This window comes from Fonsecaea nubica, assembly GCF_001646965.1.
Source record: "Fonsecaea nubica strain CBS 269.64 chromosome Unknown Scaff25, whole genome shotgun sequence".
Lineage (NCBI taxonomy): Eukaryota > Fungi > Ascomycota > Eurotiomycetes > Chaetothyriales > Herpotrichiellaceae > Fonsecaea > Fonsecaea nubica.
Genome location: NW_019173698.1, coordinates 1,087 through 12,272, shown reverse-complemented (window position 1 = coordinate 12,272; position 11,186 = coordinate 1,087). Strand labels below are relative to the sequence as shown.

Sequence of the window (11,186 nt, the reverse complement as noted above, 5' to 3'; positions counted from 1 at the left end):
CGGCGATGGTACCGGGGATATACTACTTGTAAATTAATATTGTGGCTTGGGTCAGACATATAGGTCTGCGATGGAGTGTGATTCGTTTCCGGATATAACACGAGTGTCTGAGATGTGCCGATAATGGTTGGACATACGAAGTACCGGGTGGACCTGATTGTGTGGCTCCTATATCTCAGCCTTGCAACCTGGACATCACGTGATATCGTCAAATCAATGGACACGGACAATCTGATGTTCCTGGCGAACTTTGGACCTGTTTGTTCATTCACCTTCCCACAGGCACGATGCAAGGCTTGACGACGAAAAACACCCATACTGCCTTCTCGGTAATCTGTATGTCCTGTTAATACTCGCCAGTAGACCCGACGCCCCCGAGCTATGAGAGCCCATCGAACCACACATTCCCCCGACCTCCATATTGCGCCGATAATACCAACAAGCCCTCCTCCGCGGGATTGAATACTTGGGGGAAAGGAAAAAAAAAACCAAGTGACGCACCCTTGAGCTTACAGAGAGCGATGGCGGCACCTCCTCCCGGCGATGCGCCCTTCGACGCTGACTCGCGGCTCGTCAACATGTCCTGCTTCGACCTCCTGCTGATCGAACTGGTCCCGCTGGCCGAGCGCATGGCGCGGGCCTACGAGGCGTCTCTCGACCGTCCCACACCCTCCCCCGCGAGCTCAACGACCACGAAACGGACGTCAAAGGGCCCGCCGGCGGCCCCGGGCAATACCATCAGCGGTGGCACGACGACGACAACGTCCAACACGGTTTCGTCGACCTCGACGCCCAGTATCACGGTCACGGGCGCCAACGCGGTCCCTGCGTCCTCGCAGCCCTCAAACACCGCGCTGCTCGCCGCGGACGGCCTCCCCGCGACCACCATCTTCGCCGATTCCATCTACGTGCGCCTCGAGCGCCTGGGCTTCCGTGTCGGGGAGGGTCTCAGTGAACGCATCTCGCGCGACCGGCCGCGCTTCAACCAGGCCGGGCTGAACGGGGCTAACGTGGGAAACGTCAACGACCACCACCTCGACGTGATCAAGTTCCTCTGCAAGGACATCTGGGGCGTGGTGTGGAGGAAGCAGGTCGACAACTTGAAGACGAATCATCGGGTACGTTTGGCCCTTCTCCCCCCCTTTTCCATTATCAAGAGAGTCTAGGCGACCGGCAGCACAATCTACGAGGTTCTGGGTCGTCCGTCGTTGAGCTGTCGATATAGCCAACGCCACCAAGATTTGGGTCCAAAAAAGTCCACATGGAAACTGCGTACGCTGACAATGTTCACACAGGGTGTCTTTGTCCTTACAGACAACAAATTCCGTCCTCTTACACGCATGTCCATGGCGAACCACGCCGAAGCCTTGCAACGAGCCAAAACCCACCTCTTTTTCCCCTGCGGCATTATCCGTGGTGTCCTGAGTAGTTTGGGGATCAAAGCCACCGTCCAGGCTGAGACGATAGAATTGCCTGGTGCAGTGTTCCAGATTACGACGGTGCAGCCTCAAATAAGGCCATGAGCGGAAAAAGAGCATGGTATACGTCGACAAGAATTGACAAGGGATTCTCAGCCTGCGTAGGACATGAGCAGCCCTGCAAAGAGTCGCCCAATATTGGTGCCAGAAATGACAGACGGATTCACAATCTGCAAACACAAGAGAAGTGGCTGTACAAAGCGTGAAGAGTAGGACAAATGATTTTTGTCTACGCGATCTCCACGCTGCAAAAGGAAACATACACAGCCTAAAAAGCTATGCTATGGCGATGATGACCGTCTTTGCATTGACGAAGGGAGGTCTTTATTTCATGTCATGCCATGCTTTTCACAACCTGCTCCAATAGCTCCATGTCAGTCTCCGTGGCCGGTTCACTTTTTGCGCTTGCAACAATGTCCAGCAACCGAACGAGTGCACAAGTGCACAATTGCGTGGCAGGCAGGCTCGTTCTGGGGGATTAGAAGTCGCTCACATCCTACCTGCAAAACCGGTCAGGAAATGTTACAAAAAAACACAAGGACGAGGCCTACTTGGGTGGGTTCTTCACGAAACTGATACCCGTCTCGATGTTGGTCTTGAGCCCCTTGATCGCCTCTTCAAGGTGCTTCTTCTCATAGTCGTTGGCGCTTCCCAGGATGTCGATGGCTTTCTCTGCACCGTGGGGCTATTACAAGCGTTAGCACAGAGCGAGGAGAAGAGGAATTGCAATTGCTGGGAAAAGAGACTTACCCCGAGTTCTACAGGAACGGAGAAAAATTCACAGCCAGTTGCCTTGGCAATAGCATCACCACCAGGGACACCGGGGAGATAGACGAATGTTGGCTCAATGATACCCTTTTCACCCTTGGATGCCTTGATAAGGGCCTCGGCGAATCTGAAACCGGCGTATGCCATGGAGAGTGTTGCGGAACCAGCACCATCCTTGGCCTTGACAACCTCGTCACCACCGAATTGGACACGGTGCACCAAAGCATCCAGCTTGTCTGATGGGATGTTGACGGGAGGCTTGGCTTGGCTGAACAGCGGCACAATGGTGTTGCCAGAGTGACCTCCAACGACAGGGATGGTCAACTTTCTTGGGTCTTTCTCGCCAATGATCTCTCCCACAAAGGTCTGAGCACGGACGACATCGAGGGTCGTAACACCGAACAGTTTCCGGGGATCAAAGACACCAGCTGCCTTGAGAACCTCAGCGGCGATGGGGACGGTGGAGTTGACAGGGTTTGAGATGACACAGATGTATGCCTTGGGGCAGTATTTGGCGCACGCTTCAATAAGGCCTTTGACAATTCCTGCGTTGATCTTGAACAAGTCGTCTCGAGTCATGCCAGGCTTGCCTGAGAACCACTGTCAGCCCCAGCAAATATTCAAGGTCAACAGAGTACATACGAGGGACACCGGCGGGTATGATGACAATATCTGCACCAGTCAAAGCCGTCTTTTTTGCTTCTTCTGTCTCTGGTTTCTCTCCCTTGAAGTCACCTGGGGCCGCAACATAGCCTCCAATGGTCTGTGTATGTTAGACTCGTGGTGTTGTGAGTATGGGTCAGGAGGATTTCAGCAGACGTACAGCGACAGAGGAAATGTGTGACAGATCGGCTGCGACACCGGGGGTGTTGACGACATCGAAGAGTGCGAGTTCGTCAATGACCGGAGAAATCTTGCAGAGAAGAGACAATGGCTGCCAACAAATTAGACTCGACTCAATTTACTGTAGCCAAATGAAGAGAAATACATACCTGACCAATGCCGCCAGAGGCACCGAGAACGACAGCTTTGACCATGTTGAGAGTTTGGTGGGGGAAAGGATTGAACTGTGACGACAGTTTAGGATTCCACCTTGTTCTTCAGACTGATGCTTCGTACTCACCTGAAGAGACTTTGACAATTAATGAGAGGGATAGGTTCGAGGTACTTGGGGGTTTCTCAGAACTGGTGCTTGCAAAGAAGACTGAGAGGGTTTTTAAGAAATAGTTGGGGCGGTCAGACTTTCGTTTGAGGAAGCCGGGCAAGAAGGGCAGTGACGCGGGACAGAATAGCGAGGGGAAGCCTCTTGCGACCTCGCCAAGACCAGATATTGGTTTCAAGCGGCGACAAAAGACTGGCTTGCAGTTGCCCCGCGTCAATCCGCAGCTCCGACATTTCGCGTCCTTTGGGGGACGTTGGGCCCTTTTTTCGCCATCCTGGACGGTGGTTTTGACCAAACTACTAGACAGGCAAGGCTGCTTTCCGTACTCTACGAAAATTGCTCGGATCAGGCTGCGACCGTCTTGTTCTGGCTTGGGCCAGGGCACAAGTCATTCATTGGGTGCTACGGAGGTACCACTGTGCTGCAATAATGCCCTTGTCATCAATGATGTTAATCCCTTGAACCCCCTCGGATGCAGATGTAATCCCAGTTCCAGCTTGTCATTTGTTTGGAGGAATAACCCCGTTCTGCATTACCAGAACACACAAAGATCTCCCCCACCGATTCTCAAATGACACACCCCCGAAGAAATGTCTCGGATGGTGATCATCGATCCAGGTCCATCGGATCCGGCCCTCAACACACGGGGGATGGCACAAGCCTGTGCTTCCAGTATCGAAACGCTCAGCAAAAATTTTGTCAACCACCTTCTGCAAAAACGCTTTATGCGTCGGTCTTTCTCGCTTTGACCCCACGGGGCTTCTTCTCCGGAGTGTCCTTCTTCGGTCGCTGCGAGTTTTTGATGGCACTGGCACGGGAAACAGCGTCTCTGTTCAAGTCGCCACGGTATGATCGCTTGCCGACTGCATCTGCCACGCTCTTGTAGATCCTGTAGGGTAGGTTAGCTACCATGCTTGCTTTGTGGCCATGCCATTTGCGCCCGCCCAAGACTCACTTTCTGTTCGAGGTGGTCTTGCCAAAGGCATGGGTGTTGTAGAGTGATGCAGGCTTGTTGGACGATCCGGACTTCTTGGTCACCAACGTGACACCTCCCTTCTCATTGGGTTGGATCGAAACGGCCTTGTCGTTCACGAAGCCGGCGTGTTTTCTCGAGTGCTTGTTGACGACGTTGAAGGGGTCTCGGGAGAACTGAACACCACCACCAGACTTCCTCTTGACCAGGAACGCATTGTTGTTTCCTGCGGGTTTTGTTCGTATTAGTATAACCCTGGGACTAGAGAATTGATCTCGCTGGTGTAGACTTACGGACAACCTCCCAGATGAGGTCGCCGGAGACGTTTGGACGTTCAGACATTGTTGACGGCGGTAAAACTGGTAATGGATTGTCGAGCTTTCGCAAACAGCATGGACGGGGGCTCGAACTTTTTGGGTTGATTTGTATCTAATGGCAATGGCCTTTCTGTGCGCAGAAACATCATTGGCTGTTGGTATTCTCCGGCTTGGCACCCAGTGATACGGCGGAGCGTTCGGCTGCGATGCGACTTCCGAGCTCGTCCGACCCCTGCCGCGGCAGGCTGACGACAACGAGGCCCAAGACCCAAGACCCAAGCCCCATCACCAAATGCCTCCTCGTCTTGATTGTCACAACTGTCCAGGTTCGGACGGCTCTTGACGCAAGGAGCGACTTCGCGCAAAGCCTCATGATGGGCACCAGGCTGTGATCATTGCAACCCGAAGCCTCGCACTCGTCTTGTGATCCCAAGTCAAACCGTACAGAAACCCCGCGCGACATCAGGCGATATCTGAAAAGAGAGGAGTGGCGCGATCATGGCCTACATCCTGTACTCGATTCTCTTCTTCTCCATCGCTCTCTCAACAAGTACGTTGGCCTACTCCACGTCGCGAAGCCTACAAGTCTGATGGAATCTTTACTAATCCTATGCCGCTCCAGTTCTATACTTCACGCGCAATCGCTGGACACCGTACCTGCCGATCCCTGTGCAAGACCTGCTCTCCCGACTAAACCCCTACACGTACAGCCGGGTCCCGACCACGTTCATGGGCGATGTCGAATCCGGGTTCACCTCCGCGGACTTCGACCTCAGCTCCAACATCATGGAAGGCGACAGCCGGGGCGGACTGGACCAGAGGGCGAAGCGAGAGATCCAGAGGCTGATGAAGATCCGGGGCATCAACTTCGACGAAGCCAGGAGGGTGTACATGGAACAGCGGTTCAAGAAAAACGGCATCGGAGAGGACGGCATCCCGAAAGATCCAAAGTTCGTGTCCTTCTCATAGTGCCGTGGGGGAAGGCTGTGCGTTGTGCTTGGGTCCTGGTTGGCGTTCGAATAGGAAGGTTGTAATGAGTACGAGTGAGGCACGCGCTGAATTTGTGAAGGAAGTACCTCTGGACAATCAAGTTTTTTCATTCAAATCGTGCATGGGGCTCTTGCTTTCAGATGCATATGACCCATGCTCCATATCCGAGATCACCTTCCAGTGTGAGCCCTTTTACATGGTACACGTACTGTCTTCCCTCCTTGTGTCTCTTGCTATCGGAACAGAACCATGAGATGCAGCACTAATTGAATCGGCATTGGTATGACTCGAAAGCGGTCTCGTGGCCGCAATCTGCAAATCCCTTCCCCCGTGATAGAATCTCTAGACTGGGCGAACTACGACTTTAGTCCCCTATCCCTGACCAGAGACACTCGCAAGTACGAGGTAGTGGATAGGTAGATTATAATCTATTCTGCGCTGTGCTAGTCTTTACAGACTTATGTCTGTATACTTGTATATGTATAAAATAATGCGAGAAGCACCCACATTGCTCAACCTCTAGACCATTGTCATGTTAACATCACTTTCGCTCACGAGCGGCCTCTTTTCATATAGCGAGACACTCTTCCAAAAGTGCATCCATCTACGGTATGGGTCCAGGTGTTTTGTATTTTCTCATAGTTCAGCGTCCCCACAGGGGTAAAGTCTATGTATTATAATACAGAGCGAGGAGAGTTTGTCCATTGATGACTAATATTAACTGCCGTTTGCTTGCTTTTGCGGACGCCCATCTAGGTCAATATAGGATGCAATATTTGAATTGAATCCATGGCCCATAACATCCGCCACCGCACGGTATCCAGAGGTAAACTGTTAGCTGAGCTGCACGCCAAATCCCTCAAACCAGTCCGTCTGGCCGGACAACGCATTGACGCTCACTGAATCTTTTTAACATCATCGGCCAAATAACTCCGGTCATCGCTCCCCTCAACTTCTTTTACGATATTTTCCATCTCTCGACTCTGCTTTTCCCACTGCTGCTTCCCCATCTTGGTCTCCTGTCTAAACAACTCTTCATCTGGCTTCCGATAGCTACCCCCCAGTCGATCCCACAGCGTGGTAAACTGCCCGAAATTGACCTTGAACGTAAGATGATGCATGGTATGGCACGCAGCGCCGTTGATCAAGGGAGAATTGGAGTAGTATTCGCCGTCATGGATGAAGATGGTCCAAATGTTGATGAAGACGAAGAGGGCGATGTAGGCGAATTTTTGCAACGGGAACAGAAAAGGGTAAACGTGGTACGGGATGGATTGGGCGAAGCCATCGAGAGGATGGAAAGCGTGCGAAGCGTAAGGCGTTGGGACAATCCATTTGTGGTGCGGCTTGTGGAGAGTTTTGTAGACCAGCGGATGGTGCAGCCCTCGATGAATCCAGTAGATGCCGAAATCGGTGAAGAGGACGAAGAAGGGAAACTGGAGGACGTTGTACCATCCAAAAGGAGCATCGCTAGGAAGATCGTAGAGTTTAGAGTAGCCTCGCACTTCAGCAAGCATGCAGGCTGCGGTTAACAGGGACATGAGCGGCATGGCGCGATTGGCTTGGGCGATCTCCATGCGGACCTGATTCTTCAAGTATTTGGGATGTTTAAAGGTCGCTTTGTCAAAGACAAAGAAGTACGAAAGCGAGGCGCAGAGAAAGTAGAGGACGAGCCCAAAAAACCTAGAACAGTAGGTGTTAGTAGAAAGACATGTGTCGCCTGTAATGCTGCCATCCTGGACTCACCAAACTATGAAGAACAGGCTAATCCCTTGTCTGAAGATGTTGTCGCGAGGCCATGAGCTTCTGTATGTCCACTCCGTCGGGTCCAAACTGACAAAGCGCGAAGCGGGTTCATAGATGTATGTATATTGAGGTGCAGCGGTCGCGCTTTCCCGCAAACTCGAGAACGTAGAAGTTGTGGCATTGTTGAACTTCTGTTGAAGGTAAGACGATGGACTGGCAGGTAATAGTGTGGCATAGACACGATCGAGGAGGAGAGTGTCAACGATTTCCAGAACGATGTCCATGGTGAGGGGTGCGAGACAAAGCCCGTCGCGTCGGCTATTCAACACCAGGTCTGGTCTGCAACTCGGCCGAGGAGTTGGTGCCGTTTACCAACGAGGCGGATGACGAGTTTGAAGGGAATGTGTTGAGGCTCGGATGGTATCTAGGTTCGAGGAGAAAGTATCTAGGTCGTCAAGAGTTCGCTACATAAGGGATACAAGGAGTGGCGTGAAATGGCATCTCAACGATCCGAAGGGCCGACAACGGCAAGGTTGAAATTATTTGTTTGAAAAGGTGGAGAGCGATTTGGCTCAGAATGGCCTGACAATTGGTTCGGGGATTGGCGGTGACAAAGTCAGACCCTTTTTTCTCGTGTAGCTTGCGCAGCTGTGGAGGTGATAAACGCTGGCATTGGAGCATTCAAGCATCAAGTGGAGGAGAAACTGAACAACATCCGAGAAGTGGTCTGCTTCACCGTAATGTCAGCTTAGTCACGTGATATGTGACTGCACATGGACATCGGCTAACATTCCTACTTGCGACATCTCCCCATTCTCCATCAGTCACGTCCCTGCGTCATCTACGCAGTAAATTTGTGATACAGTTATGAACACATACAGATATTTCGAGGTAGAAAGGCAGGCAGCCAACGTACAACCTATTGCTACAAACAAAGCTATGCAGGCGTAGCTCCTCGTCCGTCGGATGCGTCAACTCCTCTTCCGTGAACAACATGTTCGAGCTTGGTGCAACCACCCACAGTCCCCTCCCGAGTCCTTACTCCTCCGAACCCTGAAGTGATCCCTCGAATCCTTGGCTCATGACGTCCCAGCAGAGCCATGGTCTCTCGCCAGCTTCGATTGAGACCATTGCAGGCTTGTCTGCCGGCCTGATATCCACCGTGATCGTTCACCCTCTAGATATCATCAAAACCAGACTGCAAGGTGGGTTTAGAAGCCCCAGAACGCGAAGAGACCAATCTGAACATCTTTTTCACTAGTTGATACCTCTGCCCACCCTCTCCTCAATTCCTCTCGAGCCGTTCTACGAGACCTGTTGCGGAATGAAGGTCCCAGTCGGCTCGCAGCACTCTACCGGGGACTCAGTCCCAATCTTGTGGGCAATTCAGCTGGCTGGGGATTGTACTTTTTGTGGTATCGCGAGGCTCAAGACGTCATTCGAAACCTCCGAGGCTATTCTCGTGGTCAACAACTCACAGCTGTCGATTACCTAGCGGCCTCGTCTGCGTCTGGTATTCTGGCTGCGATACTGACGAATCCAATTTGGGTGGTCAAGACGCGGATGCTTTCCACCTCCGCCTCTCAGGTGGGTGCATACCCGGGCCTGGTGTACGGACTGCGAGCAATATACAAAACAGAAGGAGTCCGAGGGTTCTTTCATGGTCTGACACCCACGCTGGTTGGGGTCAGCCACAGTTCACTGTATTTCGTGGCATATGAGAAGCTTAAGGCGTGGCGTAGGGCGTCCAAGAGAGACGAGCCACTTTCGAACCGGGACACCATCATGGCCTCCTCGTTCTCGAAAATCTTTGCTGGGACTGTGACATATCCCCATCAATTGGTGCGGGCTCGGCTGCAGACCTACGACCCGAATGCAACCGCACTTGTGAAGAGACCGGGTGTCATTGCCTTGATCAAACAAATCTGGCGGAACGAAGGTCTCGTTGGCTATTACAAAGGCCTCTTCCCCAACCTCTTGCGTGTTGTCCCTAGCACATGTGTCACCTTCCTCGTATATGAGAATGCTCGGTGGGCTTTGCCGAGAATATTTGGAGAGGTGGAAGAGCAACCTCCTGCAAATATGGCTACGGGAGTGGCGCAGAAAGGGCAAAGACCCTTGTAAGGGAGAAATAAGCGGTCAGATCATTTGAAAGTGGACTTCGACTTATCTCATGGGACACCAGGCTTTCCTGCATAAAATTGGCTCCGACAGCATCCCACGCTCTTCGTGCGGGTTTGTTTTAGCGGCGGTCATGGGCTTGGGGAAATAGGAGGCAGCGGTTTTCTATATTGCTCTCATGGCAAAAATCTCTCCACGGCAGTCTTGTAACTCCGTTACTGTCTCGAGGCAACGGTTGAGTCCGTCGCAAGGTCTGTATGGGTCGAACCATCCTCAATCGAGCAGTGGGAGTTGGGGCCAGCGCCCTCTGGAGCGGGATGGAATCCACTATCGCCAGTGTCAGCGTCGATCGTCGGGTTTCCCTGGAAATCGCCAAGTCAGAAGGAACCTCAAAAGGGGCGAACACGAAACGCAACATTGATCAAGGCCACCAATCATGAGAATTGTCAGCAGGTCAGCGAGGCAAGATTTCCAACTTTCCACTCTTGGATGGACGGTCTCCCCACTGGATTTGCAAGACTAAGTGTACTGTGCATTGCCCCAGCCTAGTACCTTGCATTGCATTGGAGCAGACAACCTGGTCCATACGCTTACCCTTTCCAGTTCAACGTCCATTCCCCGAGACGAGAAAGGAGATGTGCTGGAGACAAGGACAAGATTGCCGAACGTAACCTTGGGCGGAACGGGGCAAGTGTGTGGCGGGCTCGGTCTGCAGCGGTCCGGCGTCGATTGCGGAAATGCGGGTGGGAGACGAATCCCATGCGTGTTCCTGCGTCAATTCATCACGTCACAAATTCTGTGAGTGTGTCAAGGTTAGCAGGAGTCAAGAAAAAGAAACCTCCAGCCCTTCAGCCTTTGGTGGCCATGATGAAGTCGACGTCTTGTGTGGAAAAGTTGGAAAGCTTACTCGTCGTTGGATCCTGCAGCTACCAGTCACTACACGGAACTCGGCCTGTGAAGGGCGGCAGCGGGCCAATACATGACCCAAAGAGGGAGGGAGGTTTTGTAGCGTGGACTCGACGTGGGTGTCTATTGACCTGGCGCTCTCTCGTGACAGTCCAGCTGAACGCCTGCTTCGATGCAGCATTGCGATTGGCTGATTGACCCTGGTCGGTGGCGGTCGGACTTGACTTTGCTAGCGCCAATGGCACCTTCTACCGACCTTCCAGAAACTATTTCTAGCGTGCTCCTAGTGCGGTTCTAGCGGCTGTCTCCGTTTCCAGCGCTAGTCCCAAATGGCTCATGGCTGAGATGGCTGGGAGAAAAGCGGGACGTTGGTGGAGCCTCGTAACTCTGAGCAAACCGCCCGAACCGACAAAGAATCCGTAACGAACTGGTACCATCCCACGTCTAGGATGTCATTCTCCACTCCGATCGAACGAGGAGGTGGAGGGGAGTGTCTTCCCGTTCTTACCTTTCGGGATCCCGTGATGGGGAATGGTACTCGTGCTAGGGAATACCACCTGCGCGGTTTCTCGAATCTATTTTGCGACGGAGTTCTTATGTTCGTTCCTCGTTCCTCGTTCCCTTACCAATCACAGTTTCAGTTGGGTCCATGCCGCTCGTCATCGCCTGATCTCTCAGGCCATAGACGCCTCTCTGGCATGCCAGTGACGTGCAATCTTTTGGGG

The 11,186-nt window shown here is 52.5% G+C and overlaps 6 protein-coding genes across 6 annotated transcripts; 3 read left to right on the top strand and 3 right to left on the bottom strand.

Moving 5' to 3' along the window:
• Window positions 1-521: 521 nt before the first annotated feature.
• On the top strand, window positions 522-1,523 carry AYO20_04636 (hypothetical protein; the record flags this gene model as incomplete). Its single annotated transcript, XM_022642932.1, has 2 exons — window positions 522-1,118; window positions 1,296-1,523. 2 exons carry the CDS (start codon window positions 522-524, stop codon window positions 1,521-1,523), a joined length of 825 nt encoding a protein of 274 aa, XP_022500987.1.
• A 502-nt stretch (window positions 1,524-2,025) lies between these two features.
• On the bottom strand, window positions 2,026-3,283 carry AYO20_04635 (hypothetical protein; the record flags this gene model as incomplete). Its single annotated transcript, XM_022642931.1, has 5 exons — window positions 2,026-2,163; window positions 2,229-2,836; window positions 2,889-3,009; window positions 3,070-3,180; window positions 3,239-3,283. 5 exons carry the CDS (start codon window positions 3,281-3,283, stop codon window positions 2,026-2,028), a joined length of 1,023 nt encoding a protein of 340 aa, XP_022500986.1.
• Window positions 3,284-4,131: 848 nt separating this feature from the next.
• AYO20_04634 (hypothetical protein) lies at window positions 4,132-4,723 on the bottom strand (the record flags this gene model as incomplete). Its single annotated transcript, XM_022642930.1, has 3 exons — window positions 4,132-4,297; window positions 4,364-4,607; window positions 4,675-4,723. The coding sequence occupies 3 exons, from the start codon at window positions 4,721-4,723 to the stop codon at window positions 4,132-4,134; spliced, it is 459 nt and encodes a 152-aa protein (XP_022500985.1).
• A 473-nt stretch (window positions 4,724-5,196) lies between these two features.
• AYO20_04633 (hypothetical protein) lies at window positions 5,197-5,667 on the top strand (the record flags this gene model as incomplete). Its single annotated transcript, XM_022642929.1, has 2 exons — window positions 5,197-5,248; window positions 5,321-5,667. 2 exons carry the CDS (start codon window positions 5,197-5,199, stop codon window positions 5,665-5,667), a joined length of 399 nt encoding a protein of 132 aa, XP_022500984.1.
• Window positions 5,668-6,584: 917 nt separating this feature from the next.
• AYO20_04632 (hypothetical protein) lies at window positions 6,585-7,718 on the bottom strand (the record flags this gene model as incomplete). The annotated part of the gene is made up of 2 exons (XM_022642928.1): window positions 6,585-7,371; window positions 7,435-7,718. The coding sequence occupies 2 exons, from the start codon at window positions 7,716-7,718 to the stop codon at window positions 6,585-6,587; spliced, it is 1,071 nt and encodes a 356-aa protein (XP_022500983.1).
• A 797-nt stretch (window positions 7,719-8,515) lies between these two features.
• AYO20_04631 (hypothetical protein) lies at window positions 8,516-9,558 on the top strand (the record flags this gene model as incomplete). Its single annotated transcript, XM_022642927.1, has 2 exons — window positions 8,516-8,639; window positions 8,696-9,558. The coding sequence occupies 2 exons, from the start codon at window positions 8,516-8,518 to the stop codon at window positions 9,556-9,558; spliced, it is 987 nt and encodes a 328-aa protein (XP_022500982.1).
• Window positions 9,559-11,186: the final 1,628 nt, after the last annotated feature.